Source organism: Podarcis muralis, chromosome 15 (genome assembly GCF_964188315.1).
Source record: "Podarcis muralis chromosome 15, rPodMur119.hap1.1, whole genome shotgun sequence".
Taxonomy (NCBI): domain Eukaryota; kingdom Metazoa; phylum Chordata; class Lepidosauria; order Squamata; family Lacertidae; genus Podarcis; species Podarcis muralis.
The window spans coordinates 42970571-42992866 of record NC_135669.1 but is presented as its reverse complement, the minus strand read 5'-3'; the positions used below and the strand labels follow the sequence as shown (position 1 = coordinate 42992866).

The following is a 22296-nucleotide window of genomic DNA, read 5'->3' as shown; positions in this document are numbered from 1 at the left end:
TTGCCAGACCTCCTGCCGTCTGAGTTGCTGCTGCATCCCAGGGTGGAGATGGGTAGGAGCGATGCAATGGCAGTTCAGTTCAAGTGTGCCAGCAGGAGCCTCGCCCCTACCCTGCTTCCTCCAGGTATGCAGCACCAACCAGGTCGGTGGGAGGTCAGGTACGTAGTGCAGCCTACCATGTCTTATGACGGGGCCTTCTTAGTGGTGGCACCCCAGTTTTGGAATATCCTTCCCCAGCCAGTTTGAGTTTGGGCTGGTGCGACATGGACTATCTTTTGGCACCAGGTAGAAACATTTATCCCCCCCCCCACGTGTTTTGAGTTGTCAGCATCAGCCTATGCTGTGTAGAAGATGCAACAGATGAATATATTTTTGATGGGTTGGTTTTGAGGTAGCATTTGGATGCAGCGACCTTCCTTGAGTTCTTTGTATGTTAAAGAGCCATAGCTTCATAGTAGAGCATTTTCTCAGCATTCAGTCCCTGGTGGCATCTCCAGGTCAGGCTAGTTGAGACTCCCTGTCTGAAATCCTGGAGAGCTGCTGCCAGTCAGTGTAGGCAATACTGAGCAAGGTGAACAATGCTGAGCTAGGTAACTCTGTGAGACTGCCTGTGTTTTGGATGCTGCAGGGTCCAGGTTCAGTCTCCAGACTTAAAAAAGGATCCAGCTCGCAGACTCTCCTATTAAACCACCCCTTAATTCTGAGGACCAGAATCTTGCTAGGTAGACCAACGGATTTGGCTCAGTAAAAGGGCAGCTTCCTGTTTAAGGCTGCGGGGTATATGCAGGTAGGATAGAAATAAATACTGGCTGAAAAGAACTAAGGATTTACTTTTAGCACCGTAAACAATAATTTTCACACACTTAAATAACCAGCGAAAATGACATAGCCGTTCCACTTAAGCCCACGTTGCCCCAGGGCCCATTCGTCACTCTGTCCTGCGCAGGGTGTCACGCTCTTGAGTCCCAGGGGTTTGCGAGTTATTCTGCAAATATATGGCAGGTATACTTTTAAAAACAGCAGTAAATCTAGAGAAGCTCACCGAACTGGGGGAGCTTCTTGCAAAAGCTCGGCTTTTCATCACTCCTTCCTCCTCCCCACATGTCAGTGAGTTCTGGCTGATGCATCGCGACGAATCTTAGCACACAACAATTCCTTTCTGTCCCTCGCGGAATGCAAGGCTGCCGTTTGCCAGGAAATCTAGAGAGCCAGGGTGGTGGGTGGAGTGAAGTTTCAGATCCAGCTGAGAGATAAGAGGGGGCAGAGCCAGGCTGCTGCAGGATCAGGCCCAAGGGGGGCCTGCCCAGTGCAGGATCCTGTTCTCACAGCAGCCAGCCAGGTGCCCCTAGTGGGAAGCCTGCGAGGAGGACCCAGGGGCAACACAGAACCCTTTCCCCATGTGCAACTGCCCAGCAACTGGTATTCAGAGAGGCAGATTGCCCCCATCCCTGGGGGTAGATTGTGTGACGGCAAAAGGCCTCTTGGAGAAAGGGTGGGGTGTTCTGAAGCCCACTGATTTTTGCATGTGGCTGGGGAGAACCTGGAGAAGGCTGGCATCAGGGTTAGGCTGCAATGAGATTGCAAACTGCAGCACTAACAAAGGCAGACACTTAACTATTGGGCCAGGGCTGGCTAACCCAGCTCCCATCTTTCCTTCATGTAGTATCCAAGTCAAGGGAAGTCATAGTCCAGGAGTCAGCAAACTTTTTCAGCAAGGAAATCTTGTGGGGGCAGACGGCAGACTATATTTTTGGGGGGAAATAGAACAAATTCCTATGCCCCACAAATAACCCAGAGATGCATTTTAAATAAAAGGACACATTCTACTCATGTAAAAACACGCTGATTCCCAGACTGTCCGCAGGCCAGATTTAAAAGGCGATTGGGCCGGATCCAGCTCCCAGGCCTTAATTTGCCTACCCATGTCATAGTCCCTCTCTCTTCTGCCTTGGTCAGGCCCCACCTGGAGCCCTGTGTCCAGTTCTGGGCGCCACAGTTTAAGAAGGACGTTGACAAGCTGGAAGGTGGGCAGAGGAGGGCGACCAGGGTGACCAAGGGTCTGGAAACCAAGCCTGATGAGGAACGGTTGAAGGAGCTGAGTATGTTTAGTCTGGTAAAGTAGAGACTGAGAGGAGATATGATAGCTACCTTCAGATCTCTCAAGGGCTGTGACATGGAAGAGGGAGTGAGCTTGTTTTCCCCTGCCCTGGAGGGCAAGAAAGGAGATTGCGACTCAACATCAGGATGAGCTTTCCGACAGCAAGAGCCGTTCGACAGTGGAATGGTCTCCCTCAGGAGCTGGTGGCCTCCCCTTCCTTGGAGGCTTTTAAGCAGAGGTTGGATGGCCCTCTGTCATGGATGCTTTAGCCATCTCACTCAGAGCTCCTTCCCTTGGCTCTCTTAATGGCCCATCACCCAAGCGATCGCCTCAACGCAGGTAGCTAGTCTGGCTTATATCTGAACACTTCCTTGATCCAGGATTTCGAAGGATCTTGCAAACAGCCTCCTCCCCCTCCAAACTCATAACAATATTTATCAATTCCCGGTTGCTCCTGTAGAACAATAGAACTGCAGAGTTGGAAGGGATCCCAAGGGTCATCTAGTCCAACCCCTGCAACGCAGGAACCTTTTTGCCCACGACCCAGAGATTCAGAGTCTCGTGCTGTACCAACCGAGCCGATAGGACTGTCTCTATATTTCACTGGACTGGAAAAGTCCAGTCTGTGTTTACAGGATTGCCAGGCAGTTCTGATTGAGTTTTGTTCACCTCCCCTCCATCTACCTGAGGCTCCTAGCCCACAGGTCTAAAGTCTGTGAGCCAAACTCCCAGCCGCTGCTCTTCCTGGCTCTTCCAAGCCCCAAAAGAAGCCAGTCAGGGAGTGCTTTGTGGGCTGCAGCTTTCCCTATTAGAAAACCCCAGCCATTCTTCTCCCATCTCTCTCTGTCTCATGCTAAGGAAACTATTTTCCTGCTGGGTGTCGGCAGTGCTGATTGCATATCGATTACCTGTCAAATGCCTGCGGTGGCCTAGTTCGTTAACATTTTAAAATTGTAGCATCACGGGGCCTTTTCTGCGGGGCCGAAGCCCTGAGATCCAGGCTGGTGAAATTCTCCCTGCACACCACAGGTTTCCCCCCCCCCAGGGGGAACTCACAGGAACTCAGTTCTGGCACCTCTCGCCATTCTGAGAGAACGAGGGAGGTGTTAATGGCGAGTTCCAGCACCCCTTTTTCTAGAAAAATAGCACTGGGTGTGTGTATTGCGGGGTGGGGGTGCGGAGAGCAGGGAATCCACCGGGCTTCCTGGCACCTGCTTGGGTTCCCCATCAATGTGTTTCACGAATCTTCATCTCCGTCAACCATCCTCCCTATCTATTGGCTTGTGTCTGGCCGAGATGAGTCAGGAAGGAGGTTGGTATCTCTCAAACGCTGCGGTTTCCAACGGGCTTCAAGGGAGTCTCTTTCGACCTCTCCTAGTCCTATCTTGGTTTCGCTGCTGTTTCCTGACTTCTGTAACCCCCGGTAGGGAAGCTGTGACAACCTCCCCCTTCCCCTCAACACCCCCAACCCAGAGACTTTCTTTGACCTTCTATCTTTTTGCTTTAGTCAAAGAACTGGGGGGTTTCGGTTTGGACCACTGCCCGAAACTTCAAGGCACATCTTGCTCTTCTGCCTGATAAAATAACAATAATAATAAATAATAAAATTTTATTTATATCCCGCCCTCCCCAGCCAAAGCCAGGCTCAGAGCGGCTAACAACAATAAAAGTAACACAGCATTCTAAAATCAATCATTCTAAAATCAAATCAAGTCAGATTAATCGCAACCATTGGGCTAGAGTTCTGTGAGGATTACCAAAGGAGGGAGTCAGGCTGTGCCTTGGCCAAAGGCCTGGTGGAACAGCTCTGTCTTGCAAGCCCTGCTGAAAGATGTCACGTCCCGCAGGGCCCTAGTTTCTTGTGACGGAGCGTTCCACTAGATTGGGGCCACGGCTGAAAAGGCCCTGGCTCTGGTTGAGGCCAGCCTAACTTCTCTGTGGCCTGGGACCTCCAAGATGTTTTTGTTTGAAGACCGTAAGGTCCTCCGTGGGACATACCGGGAGAGTCGGTCCCGTAGGTACAAGGGTCCTAGGCCGTATAGGACTTTGCTTTGCTTTTTGAGGAGGGCTAAAATAATAATCACCTGCCTCCTTTGGAGAAGCCTGCTCTGCATCTGTCGCAGGTGTGCCTTCTCACTGGAAGGCAGTGGGCCCCGCGCAGGGGTGCGACGGGCACCCTCCTCTGAGTGTGGGCAAACCTCTGTGTATCTGCCTCATGGGTGATTGAATTTGGCTGGTCAAAAGCTCTGTGCAGAGATATGGCAAAATTATTTGCAGAGGAGAATGACTCTCATCCTTAACCCTTATCAGCCGATCCTTTGTCCCTTTCAACACAAACGCATCGCAGTGTTGCACCAGGAGAGGGTTAAGGGGTTGTCTCCCAGCAGAGGCCCCACGGCAACTAATCTTAGCCAGCCGTTTCTGCTTTACCCATGTCTTGTTTTTTTTGTACCGGATGTCAAGAACACCAGTCCTTTGAAGGCAGGCGAGTGGGCGGGAGAGAATTGAAAGGCAGCTTTTTAATAAAAGACAAGCGGGTGTTCCTTCCTTGACAAGCACTAGCGACACGACGGATTGATGGGCACCTGGTGCCCAGACATACGTGGCAGACGGGTCGCCGATATGTTTATTATTTGTGCTTCGAGGCCTCTCCCTGAATCAAATGGTTCCAGGGCAGATTGCAAAACCATCCCAGTTAAAAGTGTAATATGACTCTCATGGAACCATAGAGTTGGTCATCTAGCCCAAGCCCCTCCACTACAAGAATCGCAACTAAAGAATCTTTGACAGATGTCCGCCCAACCTCTACTTTAAAAATCCCCAGGAAGGAGAGCTAACCACCTTCTGTTCCACTGTCAAACAGCTCTCACTGTCAGAAAGTTGAACTTTTAAGCACCGCCTCTCAACATATGAACTGACCCAGACTCTGCAATCATCCTCTGAGGCCCTTCTTCATGTGACCTCCCCATGAGAGGTCTGGAGGGTGGCAACACGAGAATGGGGCCTTTTCTGTGGTGGCTCCACATTTGTGGGATGCTCTCCCCAGGGAGGCTCTCATGGCACCTTCATTGCACAGTCATACCTAGTATTACGTCTGCTTCATGTTACGTTCTTTCAGGTTACATCCCGCGGAGACCCAGAAGTACCAGAAAGGGTTACTTCCGGGTTTTGCCGCTCGTGCATGCGCAGATGTGCAAAATTACATCACACACATGCACAGAAGTGGCAAATCGCAACTCGCGCATGTGCAGACGCGCTGCTGCGGGTTGCGTTCTTTTCATGTTGTGAACGGGCCCCCAGAACGGATCCCGTTCGCAACCAGAGGTACCACTGTATACTTTTAGGCACCAGGCAAAAACATTCCTCTTCAGCCAGGCCTTGGTGCCATGCTCCAGCACCCCTCAAACCACAGAGGGTGATGCCAAGGGGGGTCTCTTCTGCTGATCTTAACCCCCGGGCAGACTGACATGGAAGGAGACGGCCCTTTGACTGTTGGGACCCCAGTCATTTAGGACTTTACATGACAGTGTTAACGTATACTTGGGAGACACACCACTCAGTCTCGAAGCTTATGGGCCACTTACAGCCTTTTTCCACCCTAACCTACCTTGCACTGTGGTTGTGGGGAGTAAATGAGGAAGGGGAAGAGCGTACACGCGACCTTGACCACCTCAGAGTAGAAAAGGCAGGATGCAAAAGCAATAAATAAACAACAAACCTTCTGGCCTGCAGAGTTTGTGCCTGAGTGATAATTCAAGGCCTCTCGTCCCTCCAGTTGGGGGGGGGGGCTACTGTTGAGGGGGGGCCTTCTAAAACTGTGGCAGCTGAAAATCACTCTTGTGATCCTTTTGTGATGTTCTCTGTGTGAAGAGAGAGGGATCAGAGAACATGTGGAATATCTCTTCCAGATGCTGCGTCAGCCTGCGCCAGATGTTCTCTAACTCTGCCAAGGAGTGGGGTGGAGAAAGGGGCTCAGCAAGCTGTCCCCATGTCCTACTCTACCTGGAGACAATGTCTGCTTTGCAGGGTGGGCAGGTTTCAAATTGCACCTGGGCATCTGAAATGAACAGGTACATCAATACACAAAGGTCATGTGGGCACATGATGGTGCGCTGGAAGGTATTTCTATTCAAATAATCGCTACTGCTTCTGTGGTTGTGTTGTGCAATGGTTAGCGTGTCGGACTAGGGTTCGAATCCCCACTCAGCCATGAAGCTCACTTGGGCCAGCCACTGCCTCTCCCAGCCCAGCCTACCTCACAGGGTTGTTGTGGGAATAAAATTGGGGAAGGGAGCAATGTACTCACCTCCTTGAGCTCCTTGGAGGAGAAGGTGGAGTATTACCTGCAACAAATAAGTAAATAAAATGCATTTATACGTACCATTTCGACTGTGAGAATAAGGCAACTAAATACGGGTAGCCAAACAGAAATATATGAATCAAAATTTTATATAAGAATTATGCATTAATATAGAACTTTGGCCAATGCAATATACATTTTATTTCATTTGTTTTATACAATTTTTATATAGCAAGAAAAAGAAACCCTCAAAGTGTTTTCTTAAATAATATATTTATTCATTTAAAAATATTTATATACCACTTGCCATTTTTTAAAAATGAAAGCAGTTTTGAGCAATAAAACCTAAAACCATACAATAAAAACCACACAAGGGTCAATGATTATGGAAGGATTTTTTTAACTGCCTGCATAAGCCTGGTGCAGCAAAAAGGTTTTCAGCCTTTAAAGGTGGGCACGAGAAGCCGGCAACCTTTCACAAGGAGAACTAAACCATAATAGTAATAAAAAAAGAAGACATTTAAATTAGTGCATGTAAAGTATATTCAAAACCATACCCTTTCCCGTTCCTGTTTTGGATGATGTGCAGCGGAAAATGTGTTGCACATCTGCTCCGATCATCACAGTTACTTCTGTATTTTGAATCACAGAATTGTAGAGTTGGAAGGGACCCTGGGGGTCATCCATCCCAACCCCCTGCAATGCAGGAATCAATACCCCTATGCATCTAAATTAGTATGTGTAAAGCTGTTCCAAATCTGCACTGGAACTGAAAACATTCCTCTATGCCACAGGAGCGGCAAGGATCTTAACTGCTAAAAACTGGAAAAAAGAAACTGTGCCAACAAAAAAGGAATACCAAGACAAACTGTTAGAGTATATTGAATTGGCTAGATTAACAGAGGCAGTTAGAGATCACACTAGACAATAGTTTCAAAAAGCATGGGGAAAATGCAGAGAATACGTCACAAAACAGTGCCCTAAAATACATACCTGGACTTGTTTCGATTAATGTCTGCAGGAGACTTTGTGGATATTTAAGTTATAATTAGAAAAATCTTTATAATTATTCATAAAGGAAACAGCTTATAAGAGGCTAGATACAGGATAAAGGAAGTCTTTTATTTGGTTGTTTGTATTGTTGTATGTTATGCTTATTGTATGTTATGTTCACGTTTAATGAGGGTGGATTTCTGTATTGGGGAGGTGGGGGGTTTATGTTGTAAATAAAATTTCCAATTAAAAAACCCAAAAACAAATCTGCACTGGGACCATTAGCAGGAGCTTTCCCCCTGCCTCCCTTTCCTCATTCCCTCTTCCTTTTTTTGCAGACTGACTCCCCACCTGGAAGGAAGATGAAGGGGGCCACCAGGCCGTGGAGCACGGCCCTCTCCAAGCAGGGGTGCCATGGGACAGAACGAGGGAAACCTCTGCCCTCCGCCCCCATCGGCATGAAGACCTCCAAGTCATCCACCTCCCTCGCCTTCGACTCCCGGCTCAGCAAGGTGGGTTTCGGGCTGGTCGTCCCCTCCTGTCTTGAGGTCTAGACACTTGCTAAACCCTCCGCTCGGCCGTAAATCCCGTGCTGGCAGCAGGAAGCGTCAAATCGTGGAGCTTCGCTCAACCAAAGCTCCTTGGAAACAAAAGAGGGAGGTTGTTACGGGACATCAGAGCTTTGCGGAGAGACTGGTTCCAGAAGCGTAAAGGTCAGGAAGTCAGCTCCCCTTTCTTCTCCCTCCCACCACCCCACAAAAAAGGCAAGCCAGCCCTGAGCTGCGGGAGAAGCCGTGCCAAAGACGTCAAACCCTTCAGATGTCTCTCTCCCTTCAGCCAGTCAGTGGCTAGGCTACCAGAGAGGCGGCTGCCTTCCAGCTGCGCCTGCAAACCCCACATTTTTGTGAGTTGGCCCAAGAGATGAAAGGAAGGCGATGGCCTGGAATGGGGAGGGAAGGAGCGGTTTGATGCCGTCGCTGCAGCAGCCGCAGAACTCCAGAGCCTGGTTTTTTAATTTCCCCTCCTGCGTCTCTGGCTGTTTGGTGAAATCGTTCTCTGGAGGAGCGAGCCTTGGTTCATTATTATTATTATTTCCTTTTATTGCTTTTCTTTTCTTTTTTGAAAAGAGGTGCTTAAATCTCCTGCTTCAAAGAGAGAGCCCTGTGGTCTGTCAGGTGGGATTGAAGTTTTCCAGGTGTCCCCGTCATGGGGGGCAAATGAGGTCAAGTCCTTGATGGCTATGAGTGGATGAGTGGAGAAGGAAAGGGTTGCTAAATCAAGGCCACACACCCTCCAATATTTCTCCAATGAAAATAGGGACATCCTATTCTATTATTATCATTATTATTATTATTTATTATTATTATTATTATCATCATCATCAGAGCTTTTTTTCTAAAAAAATGTTTAGGGGTACTCACATTTTGACTGAAGAAAATCACCATTTTATAGTTCAAATTGGGGGGAAATAAATACAGTAAATGGACAAAAGTACAAAGATTCACAAAATGTTTAGGGGTATGCGTACCCACAGAAAAGAAAGCACTGATTATTATTATTATTATTGCCATTATTATTACTATTATTATTGTACCCTGCCCATCTGACTGGGTAGGCCTTCCACTCTGGGCAGCTTCCAACATATATAAAAACATAATAAAACATTAAACATTTTTTAAAAAACTTCCCCATACAGGGCTGCTTTCAGATGTCTTCTAAAAGTTCTGTAGTTACTTATCTCCTTGACTCAGAGGTCGCATGGCTCCATACCAGCCAACATTCCTCAAATGAAAACAGGGAGGTCCTAAGGAAAAGTGGGACATTCCTGGATCAAATCAGAAACCGGTACAGCTTCTGTAAATCCGGGACTGTCCCTGGAAATTAGGGAGACTTGGAGGGTGTGCATCTGCACACTCCATTTAAAGCACTCTGATACCACTTTAAACAGTCATGGCTCCCCCACCCACCCAAAGCCTGGGTCTCTAAAGGCCTCGATCCGGCCGTGCCACTAATCCAGCCCTGCCTGGTGGCCACAGCTAAGAAGGCCCTGCAGGGATGGGCATTTGGGAAATCTAAGCTGATGCCTCTTCCTCCCATCTCGGCTCCAAAGCGCTCTGACCCTCTCCTCTCTTGCAGCTGAAGAGAGCCAGCAGCGAAGACATGCTCACAAAGCCAGGCGTCATGGCAGCCTCAGGAGGCTCCCGGCTGAAGAAGACCATCACCACGGGGGCCATCTCCGAGCTGGCTGAGAACCGGCTGCGGCCTGCCTCAGGTAGGGGAAGGGGTGATGAAAGCTGGGCGTGGGGTCTCCAGCCAGAAAGCTAAGGCAACCCTCTTGCAACTCGCTTTTCATTGCAGCGATAAGCTCATCTGGGGGAGAATTTAATGGGGAGAATGAGGGGGATCCAAGGCTGGGCGGGGCAGAATGCTGCTAGCAACTACCTCCTGGAACTACAATTCCCAGTGAAGAAGGACTGACAGTTGAAACTCGCCTGGGGAGTCAGGGTTCCCCTTAACAAACTACAGCTCCCAAGTTTCCTTGGGGGAAGTGGCGCTGAGCTGAGTCCAAGACCACACACAAGCCATACGTTTAAAGAGCTATGATACCACTTTAATCGGTCATGGCTTCCCCCAAAGAATCTTGGGAGTTGTAGTTCGTTAAGGCTGAGGAGAGCTGTTCAGAGACTCCCTCTTCCCCCATCGCAGAGCTACAGTTCCCAGAGTGGTTTCATAGCCAGTCCCTCTTCCCAGGGAACTCTGGGAATTGTAGCTGTGTGGTAAGGGAAGTGGGGAGATCCCCAAACAACTCTCCGCACCCAGAACCAACTACAACTCCCAGGATTCTTTGGGGGGAAGCCATGATTGCTTTAAAGTGGCACTTTAAATGCATGGTATGAATGTGGCCTCACGGTAAGGCCTGTGTCCCTAAGGTAGCTGTTGAAAGGAGAAATTATTCTGAGTTTTTGCAGCTGACTTAAAGGTGCTTTGTGTGTGGGGTGTGTGCGCCCTGTTGTTTTGGTGTGGGGAGCATGGTTAATGCTGCTTTGAACACCAGCAGCCTTTTGAGTGTTTGCCTGGCATATGACGTGTTAGATGCATATGTGCAAGTAAGTGGATGTCTTAACCCCTTCCCCACCACCACCAAAAAAACACACCCGTTAATTGTCTCGGGAGGTAAAAATGACTACCAGGCTTTGAAAAAGCTGGTATCGCTGGATCAGGTTTGTCAGTTTTGTTGAATTAATTAAATTCTAATTAGATTTTGAAAAAAAATGTGCAATCAGTTGCTTCCGTTTTGAATTTTACTGTTTTATTATCTCCCTTAAGTGGGTTGTGCAAATTCTGAATACAGTGGTGCCCTGCAAGACGAATGCCTCGCAAGACAAAAAACTCGCTAGACGAAAGGGTTTTTCGTTTTTTGAGGTGCTTCGCAAGAAGAAAACGTCTTGCGAGTTCTTGCGAGTTTGTTTCCTTTTTCTTAAAGCTGCTAAGCCGCTAATAGCCGCTAAGCCGCTAAGCCGTTAATAGCCACTAAGCCGTTAATAGCCGCTAAGCCGCTAATAGCCGCTAAACCGCTAATAGCCGTGCTTCGCAAGACGAAAAAACCGCAAGACGAAGAGACTCGCGGAACGGATTAATTTCGTCTTGCGAGGCACCACTGTAATGCTTTCTATAGGGTAGAGGATGCTGGGGGTGAGTTTATAGAAACAAGGGTGGGCAGTGCCCCAGAAAAGTTGTGGAACAACTACCCTAGAACTTCCTATCACTGGAGACTGGTTAGCGGGGAAGGAAGGCAGGAATTGACGTTTGGAGTTTATTTTTTGCTTGTCTTCAATGGGGCTCTGCTATCAGGATTTCCTGTGCTCCCCACCCCTGCGTTAGTTATGCAGTCTAACCACCGGAGGGCGCCAGCGGTCAGCCCAAATAGGTGAAAACCTGACTGCAAATGTTGTCTTAGGCGAGAATTCTCAGAGAATCTGATGGGAATGGGAGCAAAAATTGCCCGCTCATTTGTCCCGCGCCCGGAATTGGGATCAGTCTGTCAAACACCATTGCGATTTGCGGTTGCTGCTGGAAGGTCATCAGCTGAGGGCAACGCTTCGCACATCTGATGAAGCAGGCTCCAGTTTGCGAAAGCTTTAATGCCATAATGACTTGCAAGATCTCCTTACACATGCACCCCATATGTGCCCAGTCGACCGCTTTGCTCTGCGGAACTGGCACCAGTGCAGCTGTGGCATAACAACTGTTGTGCATTTGTAAGGAATTGTTCTTTTTAGTGCGGCAGCACCTGCACTTTGGCACTCCCTGCTCCCACTGTCTCCTGCGGGAGTGAGTTCCACAGTTGAACTATGTGCTGGGTGAAGAAGGGCTTCCTTTCTCTGTCCTGAATCTTTCAACAAATGGTCCAAATAAAGAGAGAGAGAGAGAGAGAGAGAGAGAGAGAGAGAGAGAGAGAGAGAGAGAGATGTGCACCATATCGGTATGGCTTAGGAGTGGGAAAGGTAAAGGGACCCCTGACCATTAGGTCCAGTCGTGGACGACTCTGGGGTTGCGCGCTCATCTTGCTTTACTGGCCGAGGGCGCCGCCGTTTGTCTGTAGACAGCATGACTAAGCCTCTTCTGGCGAACCAGAGCAGCTCACGGAAACGCTGTTTACCTTCCCACTGGAGTGGTACCTATTTACGGTATCTACTTGCACGTCAAACTGCTAGGTGGGAAGGAGCTAGGACCAAACAATGGGAGCTCACCCCGTCTTGGGGATTTGAACCGCCGACCTTCTGATCAGCAAGCCTAGGCTCTGTGGTGCCTTGCCACAAACTTCACATTTCAAGCATGTGAGTGTGTGCGTTGGGGGGTTCTGTGCTGTCTCCTAGAAAGCTTTGGGCACTGGTCTTGCAGTCCAGACATGCCTCACCCACTAACCCGGCGTTTGTGTCTGAGGAGCCGCTGCCTGTTCCCTAGGAGGCTGGCTGACTAGCCTGGTAGGGCCAAGGCTCTGGCAGCAAACAAACAGGCTTTCTGGCAAAGCAGCCTTGGCAGAATAAACAAACCGCCTCCCTGTATGTTTGCAGGGAGAGAGACGGACTGAGTGGTGTTGCTGTTCTAACACCGCTTGGCATAAGTGGGCATCTCTGTACTTTCTTTCTGTCTTGCCAACAGGGCCCCAGCGGAATCCGGGCTTGGTGGCACCTTTTGTGGGCAACTCTCAGAGCCTTCTGAGTGAGCAAAAGTCAGGGATGTCAGCATCCTTGTCTTTATACCAGGACTGGCCAATCTGGAGGCGCCGTACTGCCTACCCAATAGGAACAGGTGATCTTGGGTAGCCGTATTTCCGTTACTTGCCTCAAGGTGAGGCCTGAGATCACACTAGCGATGTTGGGTTTTCCAGCAAACCCGATTCCTTTCTCTGATGACCTAAACCAGTCTTCTGCAACCTGGCGCCCTCTCCAGATGATTCAGACTCATGGGCGATGTAGTCCACAGCTTCTGCAGAGGCTGCCCTAAAGCAACTCTCATCCAATTTAGCATGACTGCAATATTTAGTAAACAACCATTTTTAAAAAAAAATTAAAATGCCATATTAGCACCCTGTACTAATGCTGCATAAACCTACCCAATAACTTGATTTGAAATCTTTATTTTAATGTGGGGGAGACTCTTTGAACCACCCTCTGATGTGGTGTAAATATTTTATGCCGAAGCTTCAAAGCTTAACTACGAAATATGTGCAAGGTTTTGTGAGTGTTGTGTTTTTTTTACTGGCGCGCTTGTTAAGCAGTTTTAAGACCTGACCGCTCAGTTAGCTTGCAGCTCCCTCAGATGTTTGCTGAAATGTGGGGTTTTTTTGCAAAGTGAAACAGCCCTGGAGTGGGGCGGGAAAACATGCTGCTGCTTCCAAAAAACCTCAGTTCAACACCGCTGCCCCTTCTCCCAAGAGCCGCAAGTCTCAGATCAGTTGGACCAGGTGGGCCACCAAAGCCCTGCCTCCTCTGCAAACCTAGCTGACTGGTTTATGTATTTATTTATTATCTATGCCTGACTTTTCCTTTGATGCTTTTTTTAAAGTATTGGACAAATTCACGCAGGGGGAGTCATAGAGTTGGAAGGGACCCCAATGGTCATTCACTTCTACCCCCCACAATGCAGGAATCTTGCTCCATCTTCCATGTCACAGCCCTTCAGTTATTTGAAGATGGCTATTGTATCGTCTCTCAATCTCCTCTTTTCCAGGCGAAACATATCCAATTCCCTCAACCGTTCCTCATAAGGCTTGGTTTCCAGACCCTTGGTCATCTTGGTTGCCCTCCGGTTCTGCACACGTTCCAGCTTGTCAACATCCTTAAATTGTGGCACCCAGAACTGGACACAGGATGGCCAAGGCAGAATAGAGTGGGACTATGACTTCCCTAGGGATGCGGGTGGCGCTGTGGTCTAAACCAGTGTTCCCCAACCTTGGGCCTCCAGCTGTTTTTGGACTACAACTCCCATCATCCCTCGCTAGCAAGACCAGTGGTCAAGGATGATGGGAATTGTATTTTTTTTAAAAAGATATTTATTGAAATTTTCAAAATGTTACAAAATGAAAAAAGAAAAAGAAAAAATACAAAATAAAAATAGTTAAAAAACAATTCCATCTTTCCATCACTTATCTTTCATTTGCTTGTTTCCCGGACCTCCTCGCACCTCCCTTTTTGTATTCCAATTCAACTTGTTAGTTCAGCAAATCCTTCCCCTCTTTGTTTATCCTAGTCTTTAATCTTAAAATATTGTAACATTAAATTTTTACCTGTTAATAATCCATTTTTTCATATTCCTTATAGCGTTGGGAATTGTAGTCCAAAAACAGCTGGAGGCCCAAGGTTGGGGAACACTGGTCTAAACCACTGAGCCTCTTGGGCTTGCTGATGGGAAGGTCAGCGGTTCGAATCCCTGCAACGGGGTGAGCTCCTGCCTGTCCCAGCTCCTGCCAACCTAGCTGTTCGAAAGCACGCCAAAAAAAATGCAATTAGATAAATAGGTACCGCTCTGGCGGGAAGGTAGACGGCATTTCCATGCGCTTCTCTGGTTTCACCAGAAGCGGCTCAGTCATGCTGGCCACATGACCCAGAAAAACTGTCTGCGGACAAACGTCGGCTCCCTCGGCCTGTAAAGCGAGATGAGCACCGCAACCCCAGAGTCATCTGCGACTGGACTTAACTGTCAGGGGTCCTTTACCTTTACCTTTTTATGACTTCCCTTGGTCTGGACATTAGGCTTCTGTTGATGCAGCCTAGAATGGAATTACCTTTTTTTTACTGCTGCATCCTCTGTTGACTCATGTTAACAGCATGATGCAGCAGCAAAAAAAGCTAATGCTATTCTAGGCTGCATCAACAGAAGTATTTATCGATGGCTAACAGCCACTGTATCTATGCTCTGCCTCCATGGCCGGAGGGAGTGACGCTTTTGTGGATAGTTATTCCACTTGTAGGTTTCCCATTAAGAGCCTAAGAAGATACAAAGAGCCTTTGCCAACCATCCTGAGCTCCTGAGTGATATAATTATGCTGTGAACCGCCCTGAGATCTACAGATGAAGGGCAGTATAGAAATTTAATAGATGATGATGATGATTACTGCTGATAATTTTTCAAATATTCCTATTCATTATATATTATTGAAAACCACAAATTGCATTTTTATCCTGCCATTTGTCCAAGGAGCTCAAGGTGGCATTCAAACCCTCTCCATTTTATCCCCACAACAACCCTGTGAGGTAGGTCAGGCTGAGAGGCAGCCCAAGGTGAGCGAGAGCTTCCTGGCTGAGTCCTCATCTCCCAGGCCCTAGCACAGCACTCTAACCAATACATAAAAAAATTCCGTTTTTGAGATGCCGTTGCTTTCCAGTGCTTGAGACCCCAGAGCAAGTTGAGGAGGGGACTCCCAGTTAGCAGAGCTGGGGGGGGGGGGAGGCAGCAGCCTTAATTCCACCCAGGATTCTTTTGCCCCCCCCCCCAAACTGGAGGATTATTTACAGTCTGGGACACTGGGGCAGCCGTCAAGGTCACTCTCCTGCAGACGCAGGCAAAACTGGTGCCCCAGGGAGGATTCAACCTTGCCGTTTCCTGCACCACAAACACACACACACACACACCAGCAATAACTTAAAAGGAAATAAAATAACTCTTGCTTTCAGCCTTTCACAGTTGATCAAGAGCAGGAGGTGGATGAATATGCTCGGTTATGACTTCTCCCTGCTCCTCGTTCTCCATATTTCCACATCAAGTGTGCGATCTAAAAAAATTATATCCTCATGGAGATTAATCAAGGTTCTAGTGTCAATTTCTCTCCATGTGCACTTTTTTTTGGAAAAGCAGTTTCCCCTAATATAATGCAAATTTTTTTTTACGTTATTTTGGGACACCCGAGATGCGTGTTTGCAGGGCTCTCCCTGTTCCCGCAACTGTTTTAACTGTTTTTAATTCAGAATTTTAAACTCTGCAAACCTGCCCTGTGACCTGCCGGGGAATGGTGGGTAGTAGTTGTTGTTCCACTCATATAGGCACTTTTCTACACATTATTTGGCTGGAAAACTGCACTGCAAAATTTGGAGAAGTGCAAATTCGTTTTGGTTTGTGTATCCTTTCAGAAAGTGCAAATGTGGTAGGTGTGCCTTTAAATGTGAATGGCATCAAATTGCCCCCCCAACAAGAGAGAAATCTTGGTGATGGTCTGTCTTTCCATCACTCTTTCATAGCATACCCCTTCTCTCTCTCTGTGTGTGTGTGCCTGGCATTGCCCAGGAATTTGTAGAAACCGAAAAACGATGAGAGTTTAAAATGGACAGTGTCGTTTGTGAATTTGGATCTGTCCCACTAAATATCGGAGGAAGTCGCGCCAAAGTCATGTTTCAGAACGGCACTCTGGACGAGGACCCCACCTCCTCAGGAACCTATAGAGAACAGGCAGGCAGGCAGGCAAGCGACTTTCAAAAACACAAAGCAGATATATTAATGAAATGCCAGCAGCAAAAACTGGATCCATTGGCATCCAATTTAATTAGCATTTCAATCCCCCTGTAAAATGTGAACAGGCTCCAATTAAGCCCCAGGCAAGAACTGAGATCCCCTTTGAAGGCCAGGCCTTGTAAGACCCCCTCGCTTTTTTTAGGAGGGAGGCCTTACCCGCTCCTGCCCCACCAGCCATCAGGGATCAACAGGCTCTGTTTCTCTGCAACCCCTCAAATGAAAGCAGGTCGAGGAGGAGGAAGAAGAGGGACCTGGGTCTTTAGGATCATCCAGATGGCCTCCTCGTTCTCCCTTCCTGAGATACAAGCAGGGCACAGAGAGAGGTGTTGTGTGTCCCCCCCAAAAAAAACACACACGCTCCATTTGGGGGCATAAACTGGGAATGAAAAGAGCAGTTTTCCTTTTCTAGCCATGTTGGGTGATTTGCAGGCCGTGGGGAGCAGAGAGTGGAATTTCCCCATGGCTTACATTTCTGGAGAAAGGGGCTCTGGCTTTCGAGGCTGCCTTGGCCAGCATCTGGTTCACCCATGATAGAGACCCAGCAGGCGTCTCTGGGAAATCCCACAAGCAAGGCACAGAAGCCACAGCTCTTTTCCCTGAACTGCTGCTCCCAGGCACCTGGTATTCAGAGGTACACTGCTACTGGACCTGGAGGCTCTGTTTAGGACAGGATAGTTTCGGACAGGGACCAGCACTCTGTTGCAGAGCAGCTGCTTTGCATGCAGAACATCGCAGATTCAGTCCCCAGTATCTCCAGAAAGGCCCTGCCTGAAATTACGGAGAGTCACTGTAAGTCACTGCAAAAGCTATGCTGAGCTGGGCTCTGTCTCACAATATGCTCCCATTTAACCCCATTTAGAGCCAAGAGGACGGAAATCTTGCTTTACTTTTGCGAGAAGATATTGGTGGCGGATTCCCTGGGGGATGGTGGTTTAGAAGGTGACTAGTATCAAAGAAGGGACGCGGGTGGTGCTGTGGGTTAAACCACAGAGCCTAGGACTTGCCGATCAGAAGGTCGGCGGTTTGAATCCCCGCGATGGGGTGAGCTCCTGTTGCTCAGTCCCTGCTCCTGCCAACCTAGCAGTTCGAAAGCACGTCAAAGTGCAAGAAGATAAATAGGTACCACTCCGGCAGGAAGGTAAACGGCGTTTCCGTGTGCTGCTCTGCTTCGCCAGAAGCGGCTTAGTCCTGCTGGCCACATGACCCGGAAGCTGTACGCCGGCTCCCTCGGCCAATAAAGTGAGATGAGCGCCGCAACCCCAGAGTCGGTCACAACTGGACCTAATGGTCAGGGGTCTCTTTACCTTTACTTTAGTATCAAAGAGTTGGAAGGGACCATGTGGGTTATCATCCTGCCCACAGCCATCCCTGCGTGGGATTCAACCACCAACCTTCTGGCTAACAAACAGCTGCATGCACTGACCCATTGCGCCCCCTGCTATGGCGATGATGATGGAAACAATAAATAATGATGTTTTCTATAAACTGTCGGAATAGCCACCAGCTGGTTAGATCGTGGTGCTGAGAACGCCAAGGTTGCAGGTTCGATGCCCGTAAGGGACAGCTGCATTATTCCTGCATTGCAGAGAGTTGGACCAGATAGCCCTCGGGGTCCCTTCCAACTGCGTTGTTGAAATTTGGGGCGAGTCTGCAAGCTCCTCGGGGCAGAGCCCCCTCCTTCTCCAAATGCGCTCTGGCCACGCCGCTGCAGCCTTTGGTGCGCTTTTGCGCGCTGCGCTCCCCTCGCCTCCCTCCTCGGCTTGCAATGCCCTCCCGCCGCCGCTGCGTGGCCTCCCATCCCCGGCCGTGAGTCACCTCGGCGGCTCTTGGCTCGCTGCCGCTGCCGGGAGCGATCCGCCGCGGTTCCCCGGCCAGCAGCGGCCTCCGGGTCTTGGAGCGGCGCGCGCGCAAGAGAGAGGGCGGGCGGGCGGGCTGGCCCGGCGCACAATGCCTCCGCCGAGCCCCAGCCAGCCGCTGCCTTTCTGCCGGCGCTCGCAGGGGAGAGCTGCCGCCGCCGCCGCCGCCCTCCCCGCCCACCTGGTCCCATGAAGCGGCCGAGGGGGCCTTAGCGAGCCGGACGAGATGGGCAACCAGCCGGGGAGACCCGAGGAAGTGGAGCCAGGTCGGTTAGCCGCGGGGAAGTGGGGGCGGCCGGGGAGCGAGGGAGGGGAGATGCCGGGGGGGTCCCTCGCAGGTGGGGCTGGGGGAGCGCCCACCGGGCACGTGCCAAGCAGGAAAAGCGGCGCGGGGCTGCATCCTGGCTCGCCGGGGTTGGCCTTTTCTCTCCGGTGGGTGGTGGTGGTGGGGGGGTCGGGACGGGTGTTAATGCACCGGAGCCTCTCGCCCCGGATTTCTATTCATTTGCAAAATTCGTTTCGTGTTGTTGAGTCGCTTTCGCGCGAGCCATTAGCACTATGATAACACAAACGAGCCAGGTAACATTTGCGCATAAGAAACGGTTAGAGGGAACTCTCTTTAGGATCAGGAGTGGAGAGTCTCTGCTCTAGACGAACAGGAGGAGCTATTGGGGCTCTTGACCTGGGGGGGGGGGCAAACTGTGTGTGTGTGTGTGTGTGTGTGTGTGTGTGTGTAAAAGTGCTTTTAGAAATATGTGTGTCTGTGTCGCGTTGCAGGGGGATGGACTGGATGACCCTTCGGCCCCCTTCCAATTCTGTGATTCTGTATAATTATGAATGGCGAACTTTGAGGCGATGAATGAGTCTTAGCACCAGTTCACTAGCTGAGGGGTCCTCTTTGTAGGAGAAGCTTGGGTGTTTGGGCGGTGTCGTAACAACAAACGGGGGTTCCCCCAGGAGTTAAGCCCCCCCCCCCAGTTTTGCCTGTGCACATTCCGGGACATCTCCCCAAAGAGAGGGGGCGGGGGGGGGTAGAGGAACGGGCATGTGGCAAAAACTGAGGGTGTCCCAAGGAAGAACAGAGAGTTTAAAATTGGGTTCAGAGCCAGGAGTGTCTGTAAACACACAAATGGGGGGGGGGGAATCAAGTTGTGCTGGGATGTAGGGGGCCAGGTGAATGTCTCTCTTAGGATGCTGCAAAGTCCCTGGGAATTGTGTGTGTGTTTTTTTATGGGGGAGACAATAACCAGCTGTGGCATCCAGCTTTTCGGCAGTGGTGGCGCACCCTAGGGAACGGTTACCAGGCCTCTCGGAGCAGCTATGTCTTTTGTGAGAATCTCTCCCCCTCCTCTCCTCCCCCCCCCATTGTCCTCTTGGAAGTGCATCGCTATGCATGTTAAACAGGGAATTGGGGTTGGGGGAGCTCTTGGAGAAATAAAGGAGTGTGCGCTCCTTCTACTCCTTTGTGGGTCCACTGAAAAGCCAAGCCACCCACCCCCAGTTGATGTGTGTCTGTCTGCAAGGCTGGCCAAAATGATTCAGAAAGCAGCATGTCTCTCTTGGCCGTTTCGCAGATCTTGTTCGATTTTGAGGGGGGCACTCAGGCGCTGGTGGGTTTGTCTTATGCATACAGGGGCCCCTAGAGATTATTAGAAGACTTCTTGTGGGGCATGGGGGGTTGGGAATAAGATGGGGGGACGGACAGCCTTGCAAACATTTTGTCTTGTAGCTAAGCTGCCCTGGGGGAGTGTCCCCCACCCCAGACCCCTTCTGGGTTTCAATTAATTTGATGCTGCTCCTTTAGAGGTTCTTTCGAAAACCTTCTTGCTGCTCAGGCTTTTGAAGTGTGCTTTAAACTTTTTTTTTATTTTTCCTGCAAACTGCTTTTTACAGGGGGTGGGGTAGTTTTTTTGGTGTTTTCGGGGAACACTTCTCTTTTGTTATTTACATCTGATATTTTGTTGTAAACTGGATGGGCTGCTGTGTAAACAATCAATAGCCATACCAATATTAAGTGGGCTCTCGTCTGGCGGTAGGACATTTGTAGGAGGTCCCCTGCTTCAAGCCCCAGCACCACAAAGTCAGACTTTGGCCTCTCACGTTCCCCTGCCTGGAGCCCTTAAGAGCTGCTGCCAGTCAGGGTCAGCAGTACTGCACTAAATGGACTCAAGGGTCTTAGTACAAGGCAGTTCCTTTCGTTCCTGGTAGTAAGAGATTTTGCCATGGCTAACCTCTTCAGAAGTAAAGGTACCCTGCCCGTACGGGCCAGTCTTGCCAGACTCTAGGGTTGTGCGCTCATCTCACTCTATAGGCCAGGAGCCAGTGCTGTCCGCAGACACTTCCGGGTCACGTGGCCAGCGTGACATCGCTGCTCTGGCAAGCCAGGGCAGCACACGGAACACCGTTTACCTTCCCGCTAGTAAGCGGTCCCTATTTATCTACTTGCACCCGAAGGTGCTTTCGAACTGCTAGGTTGGCAGGCGCTGGGACCGAGCAACGGGAGCGCACCCCGCCGCAGGGATTCGAACCGCCGACCTTTTGATCGGCAAGTCCTAGGTGCTGAGGCTTTAACCCACAGCGCCACCTGCGTCCCACTCTTCAGAAGTACCTGAAAGCAACTTCTTTTTAAGAATAAAATGATATACAGTGGTGCCTTGGTTTAAGAACAGCTTGTTTTATGAACAACTTGGATTAAGAACGCTGCAAACCCGGAAGTAGGTGTTTTGGTTTGTGAACTTTGCCTTGGAAGCAGAACATGTTCCGCTTCCTGTTGAGTGTGTTCCATTTGTAAATTGAGCCCCCCGCTGCTGTGGGAAAGCACGCCTTGGTTTAAGAAAGCTTTGGTTTAAGAATGGACTTGCGGAATGGATTAAGTTAATAAACCAAGGTACCGCTGTATTCTTCCCCACTGCTCCACGTAAAGACAGCAGTGCCCGGCCCCAGAATTTCAGGAAAGATAACCCCTGAGCCCTCTCCTGCAACCCTTGATCCAAGAGAAACCGGAATGTGCACACCATGGGTCCTCTGCCTCTTACGAAATAGACCATAGTCCCGCAAAAGCTGATGCCGTAAGTCAGTTGGTTCTTCTCCTTTCACCGCAACAGCGTGGCTGCGCCTCTCCCCCACCCCTGGGAATCTCTGCAAGGGTAGCGCTGGTGTGCCCTTTTCGCTAGGAAAGGGCACAGCAAATGCCAGTCCTGGCCCTCCCCGATCCAGTTGTAGAACCTTTTGTTGCTTTTGCTGCTGCTGCAAAACATCTCTGCTGATTGTGATGCAGCTGGCAATTTTGGGGGAAGAAACTGGGGGGAAACATACTGGGCTTTTGCCATATTGTCGGTTTTTTTGTCCGCGACCTCATCCTCCCCTTTGCATCTCATGGCCTCGGCCTTCCTTCCTCGCCACCCAGCAGAAACCTTCCTCTGCTGGCTGCAAGCCCTCGATTTCTGCCCTCTAAAAGTAACATTTAAACCACTATGATACCACATTAAACAATCATGGCCTCCCCCCCCCCCCCAAGAATCCTGGGAGCTGTAGTTTGTTAAGGAGTTGCCGAGGGGCCTCATATTCCGCTCCCCTCCCAGAGCACTTCAAGCCAATCCCTCTTCTCAGGGAACTCTGCGAACCGTACCTCCCTGCTTGAAACCCTGGAGAGCTGCTGCCAGTCAGTGCAGGCAACACTGAGCTAGAAGCACCAAGCACCCGATGAAGGCAGCTCCTCCTGCACTGCCAACTCATAATGAAAAAGAGCAAATATCGGGGATGGAGGGGGCGTTACTGCGACGGCAAGCGCAAGCACCGCCGGCTCACGGCTGAGGGAGGCGGCCAAATACTCTGGGTTTTGTTTGGGGATGTTGTGGTGTCTGAAAATGTGTGAGCAGATGTTCGCCAGAGGGGAAGCCGCCCCAGGGCCATTCTAGGGCGCAAATAATGCGTGTTGCGCCTGCCCCACACCCTTGTCTCGGAACATACCTGCTACGAGTTCTGCTGGTCCAGGGAATTCAGGTGTTTGCTGCTGAGGGAAGGTGGGGCTCCTGTTTAGA

General features: G+C 49.8%; 1 protein-coding gene across 6 annotated transcripts in view; it reads left to right on the top strand.

The window, feature by feature from the left end:
• SPECC1 (sperm antigen with calponin homology and coiled-coil domains 1) overlaps nt 1–22296 on the top strand; it is a 109402-nt gene that overhangs the window by 14210 nt on the left and 72896 nt on the right. For 4 of the 6 annotated variants that reach the window (XR_003703835.2, XM_028707580.2, XM_077919781.1 and 1 more), the window contains 2 exons: nt 7730–7903; nt 9528–9663. Coding sequence is in view for 5 of the 6 variants with exons in the window: in XM_028707580.2 (XP_028563413.2) it covers nt 7754–7903; nt 9528–9663 (286 nt within the window). In the remaining variant the exon portion in view is untranslated. Of the gene's footprint in view, nt 1–7729; nt 7904–7983; nt 8105–9527; nt 9664–18257; nt 18523–22296 lie in introns of those variants that run through there. The other 2 variants (XM_028707585.2, XM_028707583.2) reach the window with 2 other exon arrangements.